General features: G+C 35.9%; 1 protein-coding gene across 6 annotated transcripts in view; it reads right to left on the reverse strand.

The window, feature by feature from the left end:
* Positions 1-19,299, reverse strand: part of NBN (nibrin) — a 55,288-nt gene that overhangs the window by 15,920 nt on the left and 20,069 nt on the right. For all 6 annotated transcript variants that reach the window (XR_010378498.1, XR_004133218.2, XR_010378497.1 and 3 more), the window contains exons 6-11: positions 15,762-15,879; positions 14,971-15,164; positions 9,438-9,535; positions 4,181-4,310; positions 2,289-2,564; positions 116-560 (exon numbers count right to left, since the gene is read on the reverse strand). Coding sequence is in view for 2 of the 6 variants with exons in the window: in XM_031441392.2 (XP_031297252.1) it covers positions 116-560; positions 2,289-2,564; positions 4,181-4,310; positions 9,438-9,535; positions 14,971-15,164; positions 15,762-15,879 (1,261 nt within the window). In the remaining 4 variants the exon portion in view is untranslated. The remainder of the gene's footprint in view (positions 1-115; positions 561-2,288; positions 2,565-4,180; positions 4,311-9,437; positions 9,536-14,970; positions 15,165-15,761; positions 15,880-19,299) is intronic.

Genomic DNA, 19,299 nt, shown 5'->3' on the forward strand with positions numbered 1-19,299 from the left:
TCTCCCCCCAAAAAACATCATGAAAATGGTCATACTGTCAATGCAAATATCTAAAGTACTTTTTAACATTCTAAGTTTCTATTTGCAATACTTCTCATTAAAAAATGTTACTTACAGAGATTTTGTTACTTTCTGGTCTTGCTTCATCATTAAAAGTGCCATTTGTTTCCAGATCCAATCGTGGCCTTTTTCTAATATTGACATCTTCCTCTTGTTTCTGAACTTTCACTTCCATTTCTAACTCTGGTTTTATGTTTTTGAATAACTCTTCCAATACTTCATCTTCTATGGCTAAGTCATCAATTTCTTTTCTTTTTTCTGATCTTAGTTCTTCTGTAGAAAGAGATTTAGTGGCAGAATTTTTCACAGTGGATTTTAAATCTACATCTGCAAACGAGCTATCTGTTTCTTTTCCCACAGGCTCATTCCGAGATAGGTGCTGCTCCTTTCTTGTCCACATTGAGGGTGTGATAGGCTGTGTTTGCTCTAAAAGAGAACAAGACATTTCTATTCTTGCTGATTTAGATAAAGACATTTCTTGATTTTCTTCATCTCTTTCCCTTAGATTCAAAAAAAGGAGACAAGAAAACAAAAACAAAAAATGAACACATCTAAGTTAATTTTTCAGTTTGGCAATATTCACCCCCTTCCTCCCTTGACTGGCAATATTTTTTGTTTTGCTGAGTAACAGAATCACTGGAAACTAAAAAACAGACATCTGAAACAGCACATAATTCATACACACTCTGCTGTTTTGACAGGACTGATCAACCCCATGGCTAAAACAAAAGGGAGGCTGCTGAAGCAGCAGTAGGTGAGAATCAATGTTGAGGAAAGGGTAGAAAAATACAAAATACAAAAGGCTTGTTGTCAAGGAACAATAGCTTACTTTATAATGTAGGGAACTTGTGGGCAGGGAAAAATTACCCTGTGAATAAAACCAGATGGGTTAATGAGAGCTGGATCCAAGACAGGAAGTCAGAGTAGCTATAAATCCAGAACACAGAATAGACTATCTATTGCAAGTAATATGTGACTGTGTGACTCAGGGTATTCTCTAAAACACTGTATCATTCATTCAATAAGTACTGAATACCTGACTTGTTTAAATTGTACTGAGGTCCACAGAGGGCACAGAAACTTGGGTCTCTATTCTGCAGCTTACTGGATCCACGGTGAACTAGAACAGTTAAGGTGATCTTCTAGTAATACTAATCTTATGCCAGGGTACTGAACACACCAGTCAAGAGGATTTAGTAATAATTTAGGTGGTCAGAATTAGAACCAGGGAGCCAGCAAAACAAACAGATGGAAAGGGTAGGGGGGGATTTATAAGACAAAGGAAAGAAAAAAAAGAATCAACATCACTGGTTTGGGGAGGCAAGAAGAGTAAAAGGTTTTGACCAAGTGATTTACTAACAAAAAATATATACAATGCCGTGACAAAGGAGAAAAAACTTTAGGCCTGTTATTAGGGAAAACAGCAGGAAACTTCTGTGGAAAAGTAGAAGTGATGCTCAAGTAAGGATAAGTTAGGACCAAACATATTGATCATCTATAATGAAGTCATGAAGCCCTGAAGCACAGCACACACAGTAGGAGGAAGAGAAGTCCTCAAAGGGAGCAATGGAGAAGGTCAGAGAATAGGGACAGGCCACTGTCACAGACACTGAGAAGAGACGGCAAGGTGGACAGATGCAAGAGTTGAATGTTACCAAAAGGCCACTAGAGTTGGCAACTGTGTCAATAATTACTTTCAAGGATGTCATGTCAAGACGACATGTGAGTTAAGAAGTATTTCACACAGAAATAGGAGCAATAATAATAGTCTCCTTTTTTGAGAAGTTTAACAGGGATTATAAAAGACAAAAGGCAGCAGCTAAAGGAAGAAATTAAGTCAAGGGAAGGTTTTAAAAAACAAAAACGAGACAGAGCCTCTGAATACAGAATAAAAGAGCCTAGATATTAAAAGTGCTAGAAATTGGGAGAAAAACTGATGAAGCATCGTCCTAGAGGGATGAGAGAGGTGACTAAGGGAATCAGTTGGTCAAAAAACTCAGGTGTGGGAAAGCTCTTCTCCACGAGAAGTACAGAAATGAAACCCAGAGAAGCTAAGGTACGGAAGAGACAAGGCGAGGGAGACTAACTACAGTGAAGAAGATCTGGACATTTCTGAGAGGACGTGAGCTCAAAAGCTTTCCACGGAAGCATGCTTAGGCAGAACACAGACTAAATACCAATCTACATATTAAACGTTTTAGAGACACAGAGTCTTATTTAAAAAATACCTTTTTTGGGTGGATGGCTTAAAGTAGTTTTTGATGGAGTTGGTCTGCGGTTGCTGAGAAGCCCGATCTCCACTTTTATTTGCACCTGGGAGTTTAGCTGGCGAAAGCTGATGGTTCGGGACTGCCGTCCTGACCAGAGTATGTGACACTGTACTCTTACTAGTAGCGCTTACTCTGGGGGGGTCCCTCACAGTGGATGTTTCTTGTGAAGGCAGTCTGAATTTTCGTTCCAGTCCAAAGATTTTGATTTCTTTTGGCTTTTCACTCAAATCCATGCTGTAGCAAGAAAACAAGAATACAAGGTAAACAATCAAGTTTATAGCAATTTTCATCTATAAAAACTTCTAACAAAGTCCTTTAAGTAGTACTAATATAATATAGCTTTAGATCATAATTATCTCGAGACAAGAATTTAGTGAATATATTTTACTATCTCAAGAAAGCAGGTCTTTTCTCATCAAAGCCACCTGAAGTCAGATGACACCTTTCTCTTCTTCATCCCCGACAGCACACACTGTCAGGCATGCTCCACTATTAAAAACACACATGGAATATTAACCTAGTACCCTATTATAAATTAAACCAGGTCATATTCCTAAGTAACTTTCTGCTTTGTTTAACATTTTAAAATTATTTCCACACAAAAAAATTAATTTAACAAATGGAAACTTTAAAATTTTTTTTTTAAATTTTGGTGGTGAAGGAGGTGATCAGGTTTATTTATTTTCAGAGGAGGTACTGGGGATTGAACCCAGGACCTCATGTATGGTAAGCATGTGCTCTACCACATGAACTATACACTCCCCCCTAAAAATGGAAACTTTTTATTAGAAAAAGAATAAGCTGTCATTCCTGTATCATAGATAACGGGGTATTTAGGTCACTTTAGATGAACTGCTATGGTTATATTCCAGCCAGATGCAAGTCTCTAGAATAAAACCCTAGATCATCAGAAAACTATATTAAACATACACACACAGGACTACAATGTCTGGCTGAATGTATACTGCCTTTCTATTCTCATTTCACACAAAAACAAAGCTGTCACTTAAGTGACTTTCAAAATGTTAATAGTTTCTCTTTAAAAGTTACACCTGGTTTGAATACAAACTGTGAGTGTAGCAAAAATTTAAATATGGTCTAATATAGTGATATAAGTATCTTTATATATGAAGAGGTCATTATGGATTATTTAAAATAAAATACACTGTCTTACATGAAAAACATAGAGTAAGCAAGTACTACAAAAACTGCAAGATACAAAAAAAAAAAAACCGCTTCAAACAGAGAACCACTAAAAAACTATCTTTATGAACAAATATCAATTATTTAGATAGATAATATAGATAGCCAGGTACACACATATTAAGTATCTTCAAAATTGTAAGAAATGTACAAATACAGGTAACATCACATAATACAAAGAAACTTATTTCAAATTAATTTCACCAGTCACAAATAAAATAGTATAATCCTTTATAGTTTTCCATGTACATCTGTGAGGGGAAAAAAAAAATCTTACAATTAGACAGGAGCTGGCAAACTATGGCCCGCATGGCCAAATCTGGCCTGCCACTTTTTGCAAATTAACTTTTACTGGAGCATAGCCACACTCACATTCACTTACATGTTGTCTACGGCTGCTTTCATGCTACAGCGGCAGAGCTGAGTAGCTTATGACAGAGACCATGCCCCACAAAGCCAAAACTATTTATTCTCTAGTCCTTTATGGGAAGTTTGCTGATCCCTGTCCCAAAATATTATTTTCCCCAGCATCCCACTTTCCCACACTTTATCTTCCAAAAGATGACTTGATAAAGGCACTGAGTTTACTCTTGAATGTACTGTTAATTTATTGATATAATGATAGTCTGTCAACAATAAAGCTTTACCATGTATCTGCTTGTTCTGATTCTGTGTCAGCTACATATGCTGTAGTGTTCACCGGGACACCTGGCGTTAGGTTTCCATTGCCTGAGAAGCCTGGGGAAGGACTTGGCCCTGGAGTTGTCGTCTTCAGTCCTGTAAATCAGACAAGTGCAAGAAAGAATCACAACTGCTAGACACAAGATGGACATCTGGTCACTTAAGAATTGTTAAGGCTGTGCCACACTGAGGGAATTAAGTAGGTAACACAGCACACGTTGTCTCCAGTCAGTGGAGCCAACAAATACTTAATGAAACAGCCTGAAAGCAGACTGCTGGCATCTCGATAGGCTTATTCGAACCAAATTATTTTAAAGCTACATCATTTCCTTTGTGTTGAACTACTACCAACTTAAATAAAAATACAATCAACTTAAATTTTAATTCAAATTATGCTGTAAGTCAGGAGACTAAAAAATTACATTTTTTCCCCACAGAAAGTATATCTAGTCTACTATTCTACACAATTCAAAATCAATGTGAATTTAATTTTTAGAAGGAATACGCTACTTGAAAAGACAAAGTTTTAAACTTAAATTTTTCGACTACTCCAGAAAACCATAATGATGATTTCATCATTTCATTTACCAGAATAGCAACTTAATCCAAGTGCCACTCTTCTGGCACACTTTTCCTAACCCTCCCACAGTGAATCAGGTGCCCTCATTCTGGATCCCATCCCACCCTTGACATCATTCCCTTAACTTCTAACACACTCTACTGAACTCTGTGACACTAGCTGTGTGGCCTGTGTTACTCAGTCCATCTATGTCTTAGTGTCCTCATCTATGAAATGAGGATGCATATAACACTTTCCTCACATGTTGTTTTAAGGGCAAAATGAACTGGCATGTGGACAGCATTAAGAAGTGCTTATAACAAAGTAAGCACTATGCAAGCGTTAGCCGTTATTTGTCACCACATTGTACTCGTTTACTTTCCCTTATTAGACTTAGAGCCTTCTTGAGAACAGATTCTTACTCATTTCTACATCTCCAGTCTCTGAGCAATGTCTGGTATACAATGGACATAAACAAGTTTACAAAATTAAACTGGGAACTGAATTTTTTTTTTTGAAAGTTGACATTTACTAGTATCAAAGCTAAATATCACTGTTAGGTCCTCATGACATAGGATGTGTTTAATAGATGTTTATTACTGATTCCAATTCAGGTGTTTAAATTACTTCTGCCACTCTCCTTATCTGACCACCTTAAAAGCTCCAGAGGCATTTCCTTAAACACACATATCTGTAAAATTCATTTTAGCTTGCAGTTTGCTAAAATAATAATTACAAATGCTTATATAATCACTAAACAAATATAGCACAGAGAAATATATACAAGATCTTGTGGTAGCTCACAGAGAAAAGAAAATGTGACAATGAATATATGTATGTTCATGTATAACTGAAAAATTGTGCTCTACACTGGAATTTGACACAACATTGTAAACTGACTATAACTCAATAAAAAATGTTTAAAAAATCACTAAAAGAAGTATTTATAAATTGAATCTAATAACCCCAAATAACTAATGTTTGTCAACAATAAGATTATTTACAATGTTCTCTCTTGCTAAAACACCATGAGGGTAGGGATTTGCTCTATTCTGTCCACATCTTTATTCCAAGTGTTTAAAATAATTACAGGCATGTAACAAATGTTCAATAAATACTTGCTGAAAGGTAAATGAATGGATATAAATGAAGAGGAGGAAACAGAGGAGGAGGAAAAGGGAGGGAAGGAGACACCCATTTACTTTGTTCCCCAAAACTAGCCGTGTTCTAAAACTGCGTGTCAGTCAGATGTCCATGACTTGGAACCCACACAGACCTAGCTATCAATATGCACAAGAAGTAATACTACTAATTACAATGCAGAGTCTTAGCAATTCCTTATGACCTTGTTTCTATACGGAATGATACAATAGAGAAGGTGCTGGTCTAGCAGTCACAAAACCCCAATTTGAGGACTGGCTTGGTCATGAATTGTCTATGGAACCTTAGCTTTTCTCAGCCTTGAGATCTCTTACCTTTTAAAAGGAAGACCGATAAGATGACCTCTAGGGACCTTCTGGCCATAAGTGCATTTCCAATAGTTGATGGTAAAATCCTGCTGTACCCTAGCAAAGATAATCTTGTGTACCAATACTTGGCTCAATTGAGTAAATGTTCACACCAAGCTACAAACAAGGACTGTGCTTGGTGATGTTAGAGAATCCAAAATTAATATGACGTTACAATCAATCTATGTGCTAAAGAGCCATGGAAACAGCTGGTTATATTTCAAAGTAAGGAACTCTAATGGGAATGCAAAAAAAAAAAGTTACTGGGATATAGAAAACAATAACTAATCTGGCTTGGAGAAGTTACAGGAGAGGAAACAACTTAGGAAAACTTCATGAAGTGGGTGAGTATTTGTGAAATGAGTCAGACTGGCATTCTAGTTACAGGGACCATGATGTGAAAACTATAAAAACTGTAACTAATATGGCACATGTATGCTGATGGGAGGTGTACAAAAAAAAAAAAAAAAAAGATAATGATGGGAGGAGATAGGCTGTAGCTGAACTGTTGAAGGCTCGAAAGTCTAGACAAAAGGCTTAGGGATTTATTCTATAGATAATGAGAACTAGTAAGTTTTTAAGAAAACAGAAGGTGATTCTAGTGGCAAAGTGAAAACTTAACTGTAGAGATGAATATGGAGGCAGGACCATTACTGGGGGCAATTATAACAGCCCTCAGGAAAGAAAGATGTGGAATGTTCAAGTAGAGCAGCGCCTGTGAGAAGGGCTGGTAGCAGACCTCTTGAGCAGAAGCTGCAGAGGCAGACTTTCAGGTCTTTTAAGAATAACGAATGACTGAAGTTTGCAGTCCAAGTGCCTCCTCCATTTTTATAAAAGAAGGCTCCTCTCTAGTTCAGTCCTTCCCCGGCTTCTTAGAGTTTGTATCAGAAGCATGAACTCAAAATCAAGCAAAACACACCAACAAAACCTGATGCTCTGATGCCAGAATATCCTGAATTACAGAGAATGTGAATTTGCATTTAAAAAATGTTTCTGAAACACGTATCTAATTGAGAACCAGTTTTCTAAAAGAGAAACAAAGGACAGTTGTCCCAAACAAGGGCTGGCACAAGGGGAGCTACTCACATAGACCTAATGATTTTTTGTTTTTATATACATTTTTCTCGTGTTGTCAAAATCCGAAAATTACAGATAGGGTTTTGTTTTTTTCTGTAACAGAACAGAAATCCCACTGTCAACAAAACAGTATATACAGCACATGCTATTTCTAAAGGTTGTACAGGTTGCTAACAGATTCTCCAAGAGTATGGCTCTCTCTTCGTATCCATATCAAAGTGGTTCTAAGAGATGCTGAAGAGTTGGTCTTTAATTTTAACTCTGAGGATAAATTCTGAGCATGTTAGTCATGAATTCTGAGGGAATATTCATCAGATCACAATCCTACCAAAATAAGTTATTTGGACATAACGGAAACTTCACAAGCACTTAAAACTGCATCTGAAGGTTACCTATGCACAGGCAGAAATATATTTAGTGTACTCAGTGGGAAAGGGTAGAGATCTCAGGTGAATAAACATTCTTACCCAGATCATAAAATCCAAACACTAGCCCGTCTATCCTTTTATATCTGCTCCCAGTTACCCACTGTACCATCATTTTTTAAAATTTACACATTAAAATACATGCTATCTGCACTACAGTATAGTAATATCACAATTGCTTTGATTTAGTCAGTATGAATCAAACTATTTGCTACGTGACCTCTGGTTAATTTCTTAACCTCTGTGTACATCAGTTCCCTCATCTACAAAATGTAAGTGATGTCATCTATCAGTCCATCTATTAAAAGGACTGTTTTGGAATAAATTTTAATGACACATGTAAAGCACTTACTTCAGTCTCTGTCAACTCAAGACACGGTAGTTATTATTACTGATCATCATATTACTAATGACCTATACACTTAATCAATTCCTGGTCACTAGGTTCTAATGGCTCACTCCTTCCAAAATCTAGCTTAATGCATTCCTAACCTGTCTAAACCAGGGTTGCAGAGTACAGCTACTCAGGAGGTACACTGTCCAACTCTACAGGTGCCATTCAGTGGGCCACAACGTAAATGACACATGAGGATGCAACTAGGTAGTGCCATCTTGACTTGTCTTTTAGCCTGAAGTCAGTAACTGCTGACAAGTAACTATAAAAATAACCCAGGAGGCAAACAAATGTATACAGGAATACAAATGGATGTTCTGACAGCTAGGCAAAGAGAAAAGTTACTAGGGAGATTAAATGTAAAAATATCTAAAGTGAAGAAGCAAGAAGGAAAGATAAATAAACCACCTTCTTGGCGGCTTAAATCAAGACAAATAGGGGAACGCATTTTAAATAATTAAGAGGTAACAGTTGCTCTGAGGACACTGGCTTTTGTGACGGTCAGCACTGAGATGATTGTAATACACAGTATTCATCTCAGTAAATGGCATCACCTTCCAACTAGTTACTCATGCCAAAAAACTAGTTGTTTCCAAACCCTCCAAAGGCAAGATCTGCTGGGTCTAGTTCCAAAATTTGGCCTAAATCTGCTCGTTTTTCTGCATCTCCACTACTACCGTGGCGTCAGGCTCTCTCTCACCTGGACCCCACAGTAGCTTTCTACTTATACCCCCATTTCCACTTAGGACCCCTGGAATCCACTCTCCACACAGATACCACTGTGATCTGCTCCTTCTACCTGGAATCCTGCTACCCAGATCCTCCCACGGCTGCCTTTTCTCCTCATTCAGGACATGAGCCTCAAATGTTCCATCCTCAGTGAGACCTTTCCTGAGCACCAATCCAAAACAGCCCAGTCCCGGTCACTACCACCTTGTTTTAGCTTCCTCTCTGCATCTGGCCTTAACAGAACGTACCAAATATGTTTATTTGCTTATTACCTGTCTGAATCCTGACCTTTAGAATATGACACTCACAATAACAGGTATCTTATCTACTTTATTCACCACTGTATCTTCAGCACTTACAACAGTGCCTAGTACATGGCAGCCAGAAATATTTATCAAATGAATAAATGAATGGATAAATACATGTTTAAAAGACAGTAAAAGTGGTCACCCATGGCAAATATAATCCTGATAGCAACAATTTACAAAAAATAAAGTTGCTAAAGAATCAACAAAATAATGTTTTAGTTACCTGTACTGGGCTGGCCCTGAGGATCACAGTAATTCTCTGTACTCATGAAAATAACTGCCAATCCAATTTCCGCTTCAGGAATAGGTCTAAGACCCTGCCTGTTAGAATAAAATAGCTTAAGTATGATAATATGTTAAAACTTACAACTTTTATTAAGACGATGTCAAGCTGAATCTATCTTTTTTCCCTCAAAGTGCTATAACAGTTTTATCATACAGAGGGAATGGCAAATACACAAGGTACTAGCTTACTCACTGGACAATGTTATATTAGGCAAGTTCACCACCTTTTAGTAATTTAGCTATTTCATCTGTAAAATAAAGGTCTAGAGTAAAGGATATAGATTCTTCCAGTTCTAAACACTGTAATTTTCAGAAGAAAATAATAGTACTCAGATGAAGCAACAAAATAGATTTTTTAAGCAAATCTATGATTATCAGAATTCTAAGATAAACCTTAAAAGAGAGAAAGAAGAGGGGAGAAAGAAGGGAGAAAAGTACAAAGAACTATATATATATAAGCTTTACCTATAAATGTGTTATAATGTTATGTTTAGTAAGTCAAATCATTTTCCCAAATTTACATGTATTAATGAATCGTATTAAAGGAATCTTATGGTGAACCTATCTTCTGTTAGTCTGTAATGTAAATAATGACTGACTTTATACAACAAAGATAATTTAATACAACTTAATAATGATGCTTATAGAAACTAAGTGAATTTTGAGAATCACAAAACTTTTAATATTTATTATAAAAATGTTTAAGTAGTTGTAATAGCTTAAGAGGTCTTTTTCAAATGCTTAACGTGGGTTTTTGTAAGGTTTTTAAAAAGATGACTCTAAAATGTACATGGAAAAATAAAAAGCCAACAATAGCCAGGATGCTTCTGAAGAAAAGGAGGAAGAAAACGTATGTCCTACTAGATGTGAGGACTTAAGTTATAGTAATTAAGACAATGTGGTAAATGTAGTATTGGTACAAGAATAGACATTCTGATCAATGAAATAGAATAAAACCCAAAACATTCCCATGCATGTAAGGTCCCTTGGTATAAAACAGAATCAATTCCAGATAAATTAAAAACAAATTTCAAAAACAAAATATCAAAATACTAGTAAAAATTAGTAAAACTCATAGGTGAATTTTTTTTTATCTATGAGTAGAAAAAGATTCCTTAAACAAAATACAAAAAGCACTGACTGAAAGATTGTTAATTTTTAGTATATTAAAATTAAGGACTTTCATTCATCAACATAGTAAAGATAATTTACAAAGTGGTTAACAGATTCTATAATACATAAAAGTGAAAAAAAGGATTAATATCAAGAATACATAAATGACTGGATAAAGAAGCTGTCATGTATTTATACAATGGAATACCACTCAGCCATAAAAAACAGTAAAATAATTCAATCTGCAGCAACATGGGTGAACCTAGAGATCGTCATTCTAAGCAAAGCGAGCCAGAAAGAGAAAGAAAAATACCATATGATATCAATCATATGTGGAATCTAAAAAAAAAAAAAAAAAGAAAAAAGAGGACACTAATAAACTCATCTACAAAACAGAAACAGACTCGCAGACATAGTAAACAATCTTATAATTACTGGGGGAAAGGAAGTGGAAAGGGATAAATTTAGGAGTTTTGAGATTTGCAAATGTTAGCCACTATATATAAAAATGGATTTAAAAAAACAAGTTTCTTCTGTACAGCACAGGGAACTATATTCAGTATCTAATAATAACTTTTCATTAAAAATAATACAAAAACAAATATATGTATATATATGCATGACTGGGACATTGTGCTGCACATCAGAAACTTGACACACTGTAACTGACTATACTTCAATTTAAAAATTTTTTTTAATTAAAAAAAAGAATACATAAAGAACTCCTAAAAATACAAAAAAAAAAAAAAGCACACAAATATGCAATTACCATACAATTCAGGAATTGTACTCTTGGGCATTTATTTCAGATAAATCAAAACTTATGCTCACATAGAAATTTGTACATAAATATTCACAGCAGCTTTATTTGTAACAAACACTGGAAAAATGCAGATGTCCTTCAGTGGGTGAATGAACAAATCTCAGTGTACCCATGCCATTGCACACTTAAAGATATTCTAAGTGGCTGTAGTAGTTTAAAAGGTATTTTTCAAATGCTTATTAACATTTGTTGTTTTGTATGTATTAGGTTAACTTAGAGTTCAACTCTATGCGTGATTACAATATAGCACTAAAATAAAAGATTTTAAGAAGTATTATAATCAAGTGATCACAAGTACCTACTTATAATCCAGGCAATTCAAAATCAGTACTTTGTTATCCTACTCACATTTCTCAAGCTATAAATATACCATGAAAATCAGTTACAAAGATTGGCTATATAAAATAGAATAAAAACATTTAAAATGCACATTTAATAATATTATACAGACATTACAACATCTTGAATGGGGAAACACTGGAAGCACTTGTTTTAAAGCCAAAAGTGAGATAAATATGGCTATTCTCACTGCTCTACCCAACCACTTTGGATGTCCCAGTTGGTACATAACCAGGAAAGAAAGAGAGAGAGACAGAGAAAGCAGTATCAAAGGCATGAGGATTAAAAAGGAGAGAAATATTTACAAATGATACAAACAAAGACAATAGGTAAGTTATTAGAAGTAAAAGAAGAGTCGAGTAAGGTGATGGGATATAAGATTAGTATCTAAATGTCAAGTGAATTTCTATACCTCAGCAGTAAACTAGAAAATGTAATTAAAGAGACAATATCCATGTCATGGATAGCCATACTATGGAGCACTACTCAACAATAAAAAAAGGTTAATACACAAAACCTGGATAAATCTCCAAGTAATAATGGTGAATGAAAAAAAAATTCTAAAAGGTTATATGCTATATAATTTCATTTACGTATCATTTTTTAAATAAAATTTTAGGAATGGAGAACAAATTGGAGGTTGCCAAAGTTTGGGGACAGGAAGTGAGTTATAACATAACAACATAAGGGGTCCCTGTGGTGATGGAACTGCTCTGTATCTTAGCTATGGTGACGAATACACGAACCGACACATGCAAAAAAACTATACAGAACTAAATACACACACATAAAACTGGGGAAAACCTGTATTAAAAAAAATACAATTATCCCAATAGAAAACTGGGCAAGAGACATGAACAGGTATTTCACAAATCCAATAAGCATTTGAAGAAATGTTTAACCATCACTGGTGATCAGGGAGAAACAAATCAAAATCACGAGATACGACAAATGAGAAGTGATAAAGTCTGAAAACACCCAGTGTTGACTGTGATGTGCGTCTAACTTGATCTCTTACATACTGAGGTTCAGAGTATAAACTGGAAAAGTTTGATACTGTTAAGCATTTATATAACCTACGATCCAGCAGTTCTAACCCTAGGAATGTGGTAATATACCCCCCAAAAAATCCTGCACAGCTACCAACAGGAAACAGACAAACATGATCTTAGTAGCAGTTTACAATAGTAAAAATTTATTTAAAATAACTAATCAAATAGTGAACAAATAAACAAATGAATTATTTCTGGTTCAGTGATGATAGTATATCATGACCCAAAGATTATGATTCATCTACTTTTGTGCAAAGCTGTGAAGCAGGAGAGACGAGGAGAAGGCAAAGGAGAGGATGGAGAGAAAATAATTAACTTAACAGGGAAGAGTTCTCAAACTTGAGCTAAGATACTACGAGAATATCTCAACAAGGACAAAAATCAGGGTTACACTGTTCCTCTAGACTTCCAGTCTTCTTCAGACATGACTAATTTTAATCACTGACATCCTACACCCACTTCTGACACCTAATCAATACAGCCATGGCATTAGCTGAGCCCAGTGTTGGGCTGTCGTCTGAAATTCGGCCAGTAGCTGGCTTTACTGGCCACTTGCTTGGTATCACTGCACCTTCAATGGCTATCAGTGGCTCAGTGGCCTGGACTAAACTGACAGGTGTCATTTCAAGTCACAGTCTTTCTCCAACTATAAAACTATCCTCTATCAAAAACCAAATCAAAACAGGGGCCAAAGACTCCTTAACAAAATGTCACCTCATGGTCAAGGGCCCAGCCTCTGAGCAGCCTTGCACTCCAGCTACCTTCTCACCTCAGGGTCCTGTACGTGAAAGGCAGCAAGATGTGATGGTGAGGAGGGTGGACTCAGGAACCAGACTGCCTGGGTTTACATCCTGGCTCCTATGTTCACTCCCCGTGTTCTACTCAAACCCCACTTTGCCCCATCTGCACAGTGGGGACCATGACAGTAAAAATACACAGGGCTGTGTAAGAATTAAAGTCTTCATATACGTACAACTCTTGGAAAGAGGATCTGCTGCATAGTATCATTAAGCATAGGTATTATTGCTATTGCTCTGAATGGCTCTTTTAAAGCCTGGTCATACATAAAATATTGCCCGAAAGGAGCCTCTCCACGTAGAATAAACTTCTCCCCTCTGCTCTGTTATTCTGCTTTTGTTTTATACATATTTGTAATGGTCTGTTTTACTTGTCTTTATCTTTCTCTCTAGACAGTAAACTCCAGTGGTGGCCAAGAACCATGGCTTTCTTGTTTCCCATTATATTCTCAGTGCGTAAAACATAACAGAATCAAAGTAAATTTGGGTTTGTTATAGTAAGATGGTATTTTTGTTACATGGCTATTTTCTTTTCCACAGCACTTAATACATCTCCATTAAGCAAAATATTCATGGAACAGATGGCTGAAATTTTACTTTTTATTTCAGCAAACTCATAAAAGAAAAAAAAAAAAGCAATCTCCATGGTCAGAAGGACTTCAGAGATGGGAAAAATGAATAGGGAGCTAGCTATGGACTTTTCAGGCATATAAATACCCTAAGCCCTAACTAGTTTCCGCTAGTCAAAAGACTGTCAAGACTGATTTTTTTAATAATACATTTTGCTTCAACAATGCTAAGATTCTGAACACCAATAAAGGAAAAAAAATCATTGATTTAACTCCTTTAACTGCTCCCCATCCCCACTAAACACAATTCTAGGATATTTGACACTTTTTTCCTGCTTTCCCATAATAGCCTACATATAAGAGGGATAAAAATTTTTATACATCTCTTCAATGAAGGGTAGTAATCATCAATGGAGAAATACATTTCAGCTCTACGCTGTTTCAGAAAAAATTTCACATTTGAATTTTAACTTTCTCAACTGCTATGTATTCTACAGAAAAATACTTTTTTAAGATAAGTAAATTCTGTACATTCTATTAAAGTAATGAAAAAGAGGCAGAAAATAAATACTCAGAAAAAATTGTCATGGGTAAATACATTCTATTTCTAACATACTAAGTCACAACAAATTTTCAAGCAGCATACGCAATAAAATCATTATAAAAATTCTTGTATATACTTTAACGTTGTTATGTGGAGTATAACAAAGGTTACAGATAAAATCACCTACTTGCTTGTTTGTTTGTTTTTTTTAACTCATAAAGAATCATTCCTTACCTCTGGAGTCTATCCATAATTGAATGAATCCATTTTTTCTGAGAGTTAGGAATTAACATCTGTGAGTCTGTCATTCCTACATCAACAACACAAGTTCCAGGAGCTGAGAAGAAGCTATCATCTTCTTCATTTTCTTCTGTTATCAACCTAGTGTCTCCTCCTCCAAATATAACTGCGGTGCTTAATTTTTTATGCTAATAATGGAAAGAAAAAAGGAATTAAATAGCCACAATTAATTTCTTAAATACATTCGTAACTTTATAAGAATTTGATTTGGGAAGTAAAATAGAAGTAGAATTTGAAGTAGAAGTGGTTATACTTCTTGAGAGGATAATCTGAGCTTCCACTCTGAGATAAATCCCTATTTGACCAGGGACCACTGCAGCCGTGGAATCCTTACATCGTCTGCAGTCCCTCACCACACAGCGCTGTGACCGGGGGCATGCCTGCAAGACCTTTCCACCTACAACATAAACTCCTGGAACCCCCATCTCAGTACACAGAAGACATGCAACAGCTGTTTACTAACCGAACACGTTAGGACTTCAACCAAGTTTTCTGTCTCCTCCCCATACATATTTACATAAACTTAATAGGCCAATTAACAGCTGTTAAAAAATATAGTCATATAATGAACACTGGGCAGGTTCTCGTGCCTACACAGTTTTTTATTCCACTTTATGTTTCTACACAAAGTCTCAAAAAGAAATGCATTAACAACTACTGATAACTGTCATAATCTATCCTACTTTATAATGTTTTCTTTGGGAAAATTTAGCTTATAACATTACCTGTTTGGCATTTAGGAAGACAAATGTTTTCCCTTTGAAGATCTGTTTTCTCTCTGGTCGTCCTGACAGATCAATATTTTTACTTCCATTAGTTGGTTCATCAACAGGTGGATAAAAACTACAAAAAAAAAATAAAGTACATTCTAATTACATACTACTCTGTATGTATACCATTAAATTTGTAAGTGGGAACGGCAATCTAGACACTAGAAAAGCTTAATATCCATAATACCATTATATTATTTTAAAAAAAGTAAGAGTCTTAACTGGGACAAAAAGATTGAAAGCATCTAAATTCCTTTTTTTAGAAATCCATGGTGACAGGTGACACACAGAAAAGTGGAACTGTTCGTTATTTTCTAAAAATATATAATGCAATGAGATACAATTAAATATACATGAATCAAACAAGTTCCGTGAACCACCAAAGGTTGAGAGAAACATCGTCCATTAAAGATCAGATTCCATTAGCATCTTGTGTTTGCTTGGGAACCAATATTAGCAATGTTCATACTCGAATTCTATCAACTACTACTGTTAAGTGTTTTCTAATAAATCTCTCTGGAAAAGTTCAGGGAATTTTAAAAGCTACATTTTGTCAGTTTCAATAAAACTTCCAAAGTGAGATTTAAAAACACAAGCTTTTATAAAGTATGAGGTATCATGGTATCTGCAGCTAGTTCTCAAACAGCTCAAGAATAAAACGATAAAATTAAAAATTATACATACAGAGATAAAGCAAATGTGACAAATGTTAACAACTGGTGAACAGCTAAAGGGTATATGAGTACTATTTATTGTACTATTCTTGGAACTTTTCAAAGAGATTTGACACTTGACAAAATAAAAATTTAAGGAAAAAATAAAAAATAAAAACATAAAATTTTAGCTCATTAATGTAATTCTGTAAGTGCAGCTTAATCACCCATGAAGATTAGGGAAAAGAGGAAAACAGAGAAGTAAAATCAACAGACAATTCTTAAACCTCTCATTAGACCATAGTTGCAACTTTCTACATAATCAAATCTTTTGTTATAGCTATTATTCATAACTGACTGGCTTTTATCTCTCTACCTCCTGGTGAAAACTGCTAACATTCATGGATAGAAAGGCTCAATATTTTCAAGATGTCAGTTCTTCCCGACTTGATCTATAGATTAAATGCAGTCCCAATTACTCCATACAAGTTATTTTGTGGATATTAACAAACTGATTCTCAAGTTTATATGGAGGGGCAAAAGGCCCAGAATAGCCAACAAAATATTGAGGGAGAAGAACAAAGTTGGAGTACTGACACTGCCTGAATTCAAGACTTAATGTAAAGCTGCAATAATCAAGAGAGTGTGGTACTGGTGAAAAGAAAAAAAAAAAAAAAAAGATCAATAGAAGACAACAGAGCACCTTAAAAATAGACTCACATAGAGAATCAAACGATCTCTTACAAAGGAGCAAAGCCAGTACAATGGAGCTTAGAGAGTCCTGTCAACCAATGGTGGTGGAATTGGACATCCACATGCAAAAAGACATGAATCTAGAATCAGACTTATATTCTTCACAAAAATTAACTCTAAATGGATCACAGACCTAAATGCAAACTCTAAACCTTAAAGATTACATAGGAGAAACTCTAGATGACCCTGGGGATGGAGATGACTTTTTAGATATAACACCAAACATGTGATCCATGGAAGAAATAAATGGTAAGCTGGAACTCACACTGTAAAAGATACTATCAAGAGCATAAGAAGACAAACCACAGACTGAGATAAAGTATTTGCAAAAGACACATCTGATAAAGGACTGTTATCAAAAATATACAAAGAGCTCTTAAAATTCAGTTATAAAATAAACAACCTGATTTAAAAACTGGGCCAAAGACTTTTAATAGATACCTCACCAGAGAAATACAGAAAGAGAAAATTAGCATAGGAAAAGATGCTCAGCATCATGTATCATCAGGGAAATGCAAATTAAAACAAAGAGATACCACTACACAACTATTAGAATGGTGAAAATCTAGAACACTGACGCCACCAAATGCTGGTGAGGATGTGGAGCAACAGGTACTCTTACTCATTGCTGGTGGTGGAATGCAAAATGGTACAGTCACTTTGGAGGACAGTTTGACACTTTCCCACAGAACTAAACATGTTCTTAGCATACGATCCAGCAATCATGCTTCGTTATTCACCCAGAGGAGCTAAACTTATGCCCTAACTTGGAAGCAATCACGATGTCCTTCAGTAGGTGAATGGATAAATAAACTGTGGTACATTCAAACAGTGGAATTTATTCAGTGCTGCTAAAAAAGAAATGAACCATCAAGCCATGACAAGACGTAGAGGAAACTTAAATGCATGTGAGTCCGTGAAGAAGGCCCAATTGGAAAGGGTACACATTGTATGGGCCCTACTATTTCAGTCTGGAAAAGGTAGAATGATGGAGACAGGAAAAGATCAGTGGTTGCTAGGAGCTGGGTAAGTTGGAAGGATGAACAGGCAGGGTACAGAGGGTTTTTATGGCAGTGAAAACACTATACAATACTATAATGATGGATATACGCCATTATACATTTGTTCAAACCCACAGAATGTACAATACTAAGATTAAACCCTAACTATGCACTTTGGGTGACTACGATGTGTCAATGCAGACTGTAACAGATGTGCCACTCTGGTGAGAGACATCAAAAACAGGATAAGCCATGCATATGTGGGAGCAGGGCTTACAGAGAAAAACTACTTTCCTCTCAATTTTGCTGTGAACCTAAAATGGCTTTAAAAAATAGTCTTAAAAAAAGATTTTTTAAAATTACTAAATCATCACGGTGATGATAGGATAATGTAGGATGGGGGGAATTCACAATGTGGACAACCAGTCACTAGAGTTAAGTATCCACAGAGAGCAGTATCTGATATGACAACAATGTTTTGGTTGTTAAGAGTCACCATCCAGTACTTTACAATTAATTTCCTTAAATTCCCTCTGTCTCTCCACATTTCTCCTTGGGCATGGGTTCTTGTCGCTGCGAGTGGTGTATTCTGTCAGGGTCACCACTTGTGGGTTTTGTTCTTTGTGGGTTTTGTCCAGCAAAAGTCCCACCACGGAAGAATGAAATTACTCAAGACTTTATCAAGTCAAGAGAGTGAGAGGGAGCCAGAGACCAGCTCTCTAAGCTCCTCCAAAGCTCCCGTGTTTACTGAGAACAGTCAGACAAAGCAGAAGGAAAATACGTCATAGGAATGAGTTAAGGGGCATGGTGTACGTGCAGGGATGCAGATCAGTAGTTCTAGCTTGTGAAAAACGTAAACATTATAATCTTCATTTATACTTAGTGAGGAAATTACAATATTGATAGTACAAAGGGCTATTTCAAACCTCAATCATGAGCAAGGTTACAGTGTTCCAAACAATTGATAACGAAAACCAGACCACCACAGAGTCTCCAATGATCAGAAATTGTCTAAGCATGGGAAGCAGCACAGCTGTTTCCAGCTAAGGGCCGAGTCAGTCTTCTGTGAGGGTCAGCCGCCTACCC

This window comes from Camelus dromedarius, chromosome 30 (genome assembly GCF_036321535.1).
Source record: "Camelus dromedarius isolate mCamDro1 chromosome 30, mCamDro1.pat, whole genome shotgun sequence".
NCBI lineage: Eukaryota > Metazoa > Chordata > Mammalia > Artiodactyla > Camelidae > Camelus > Camelus dromedarius.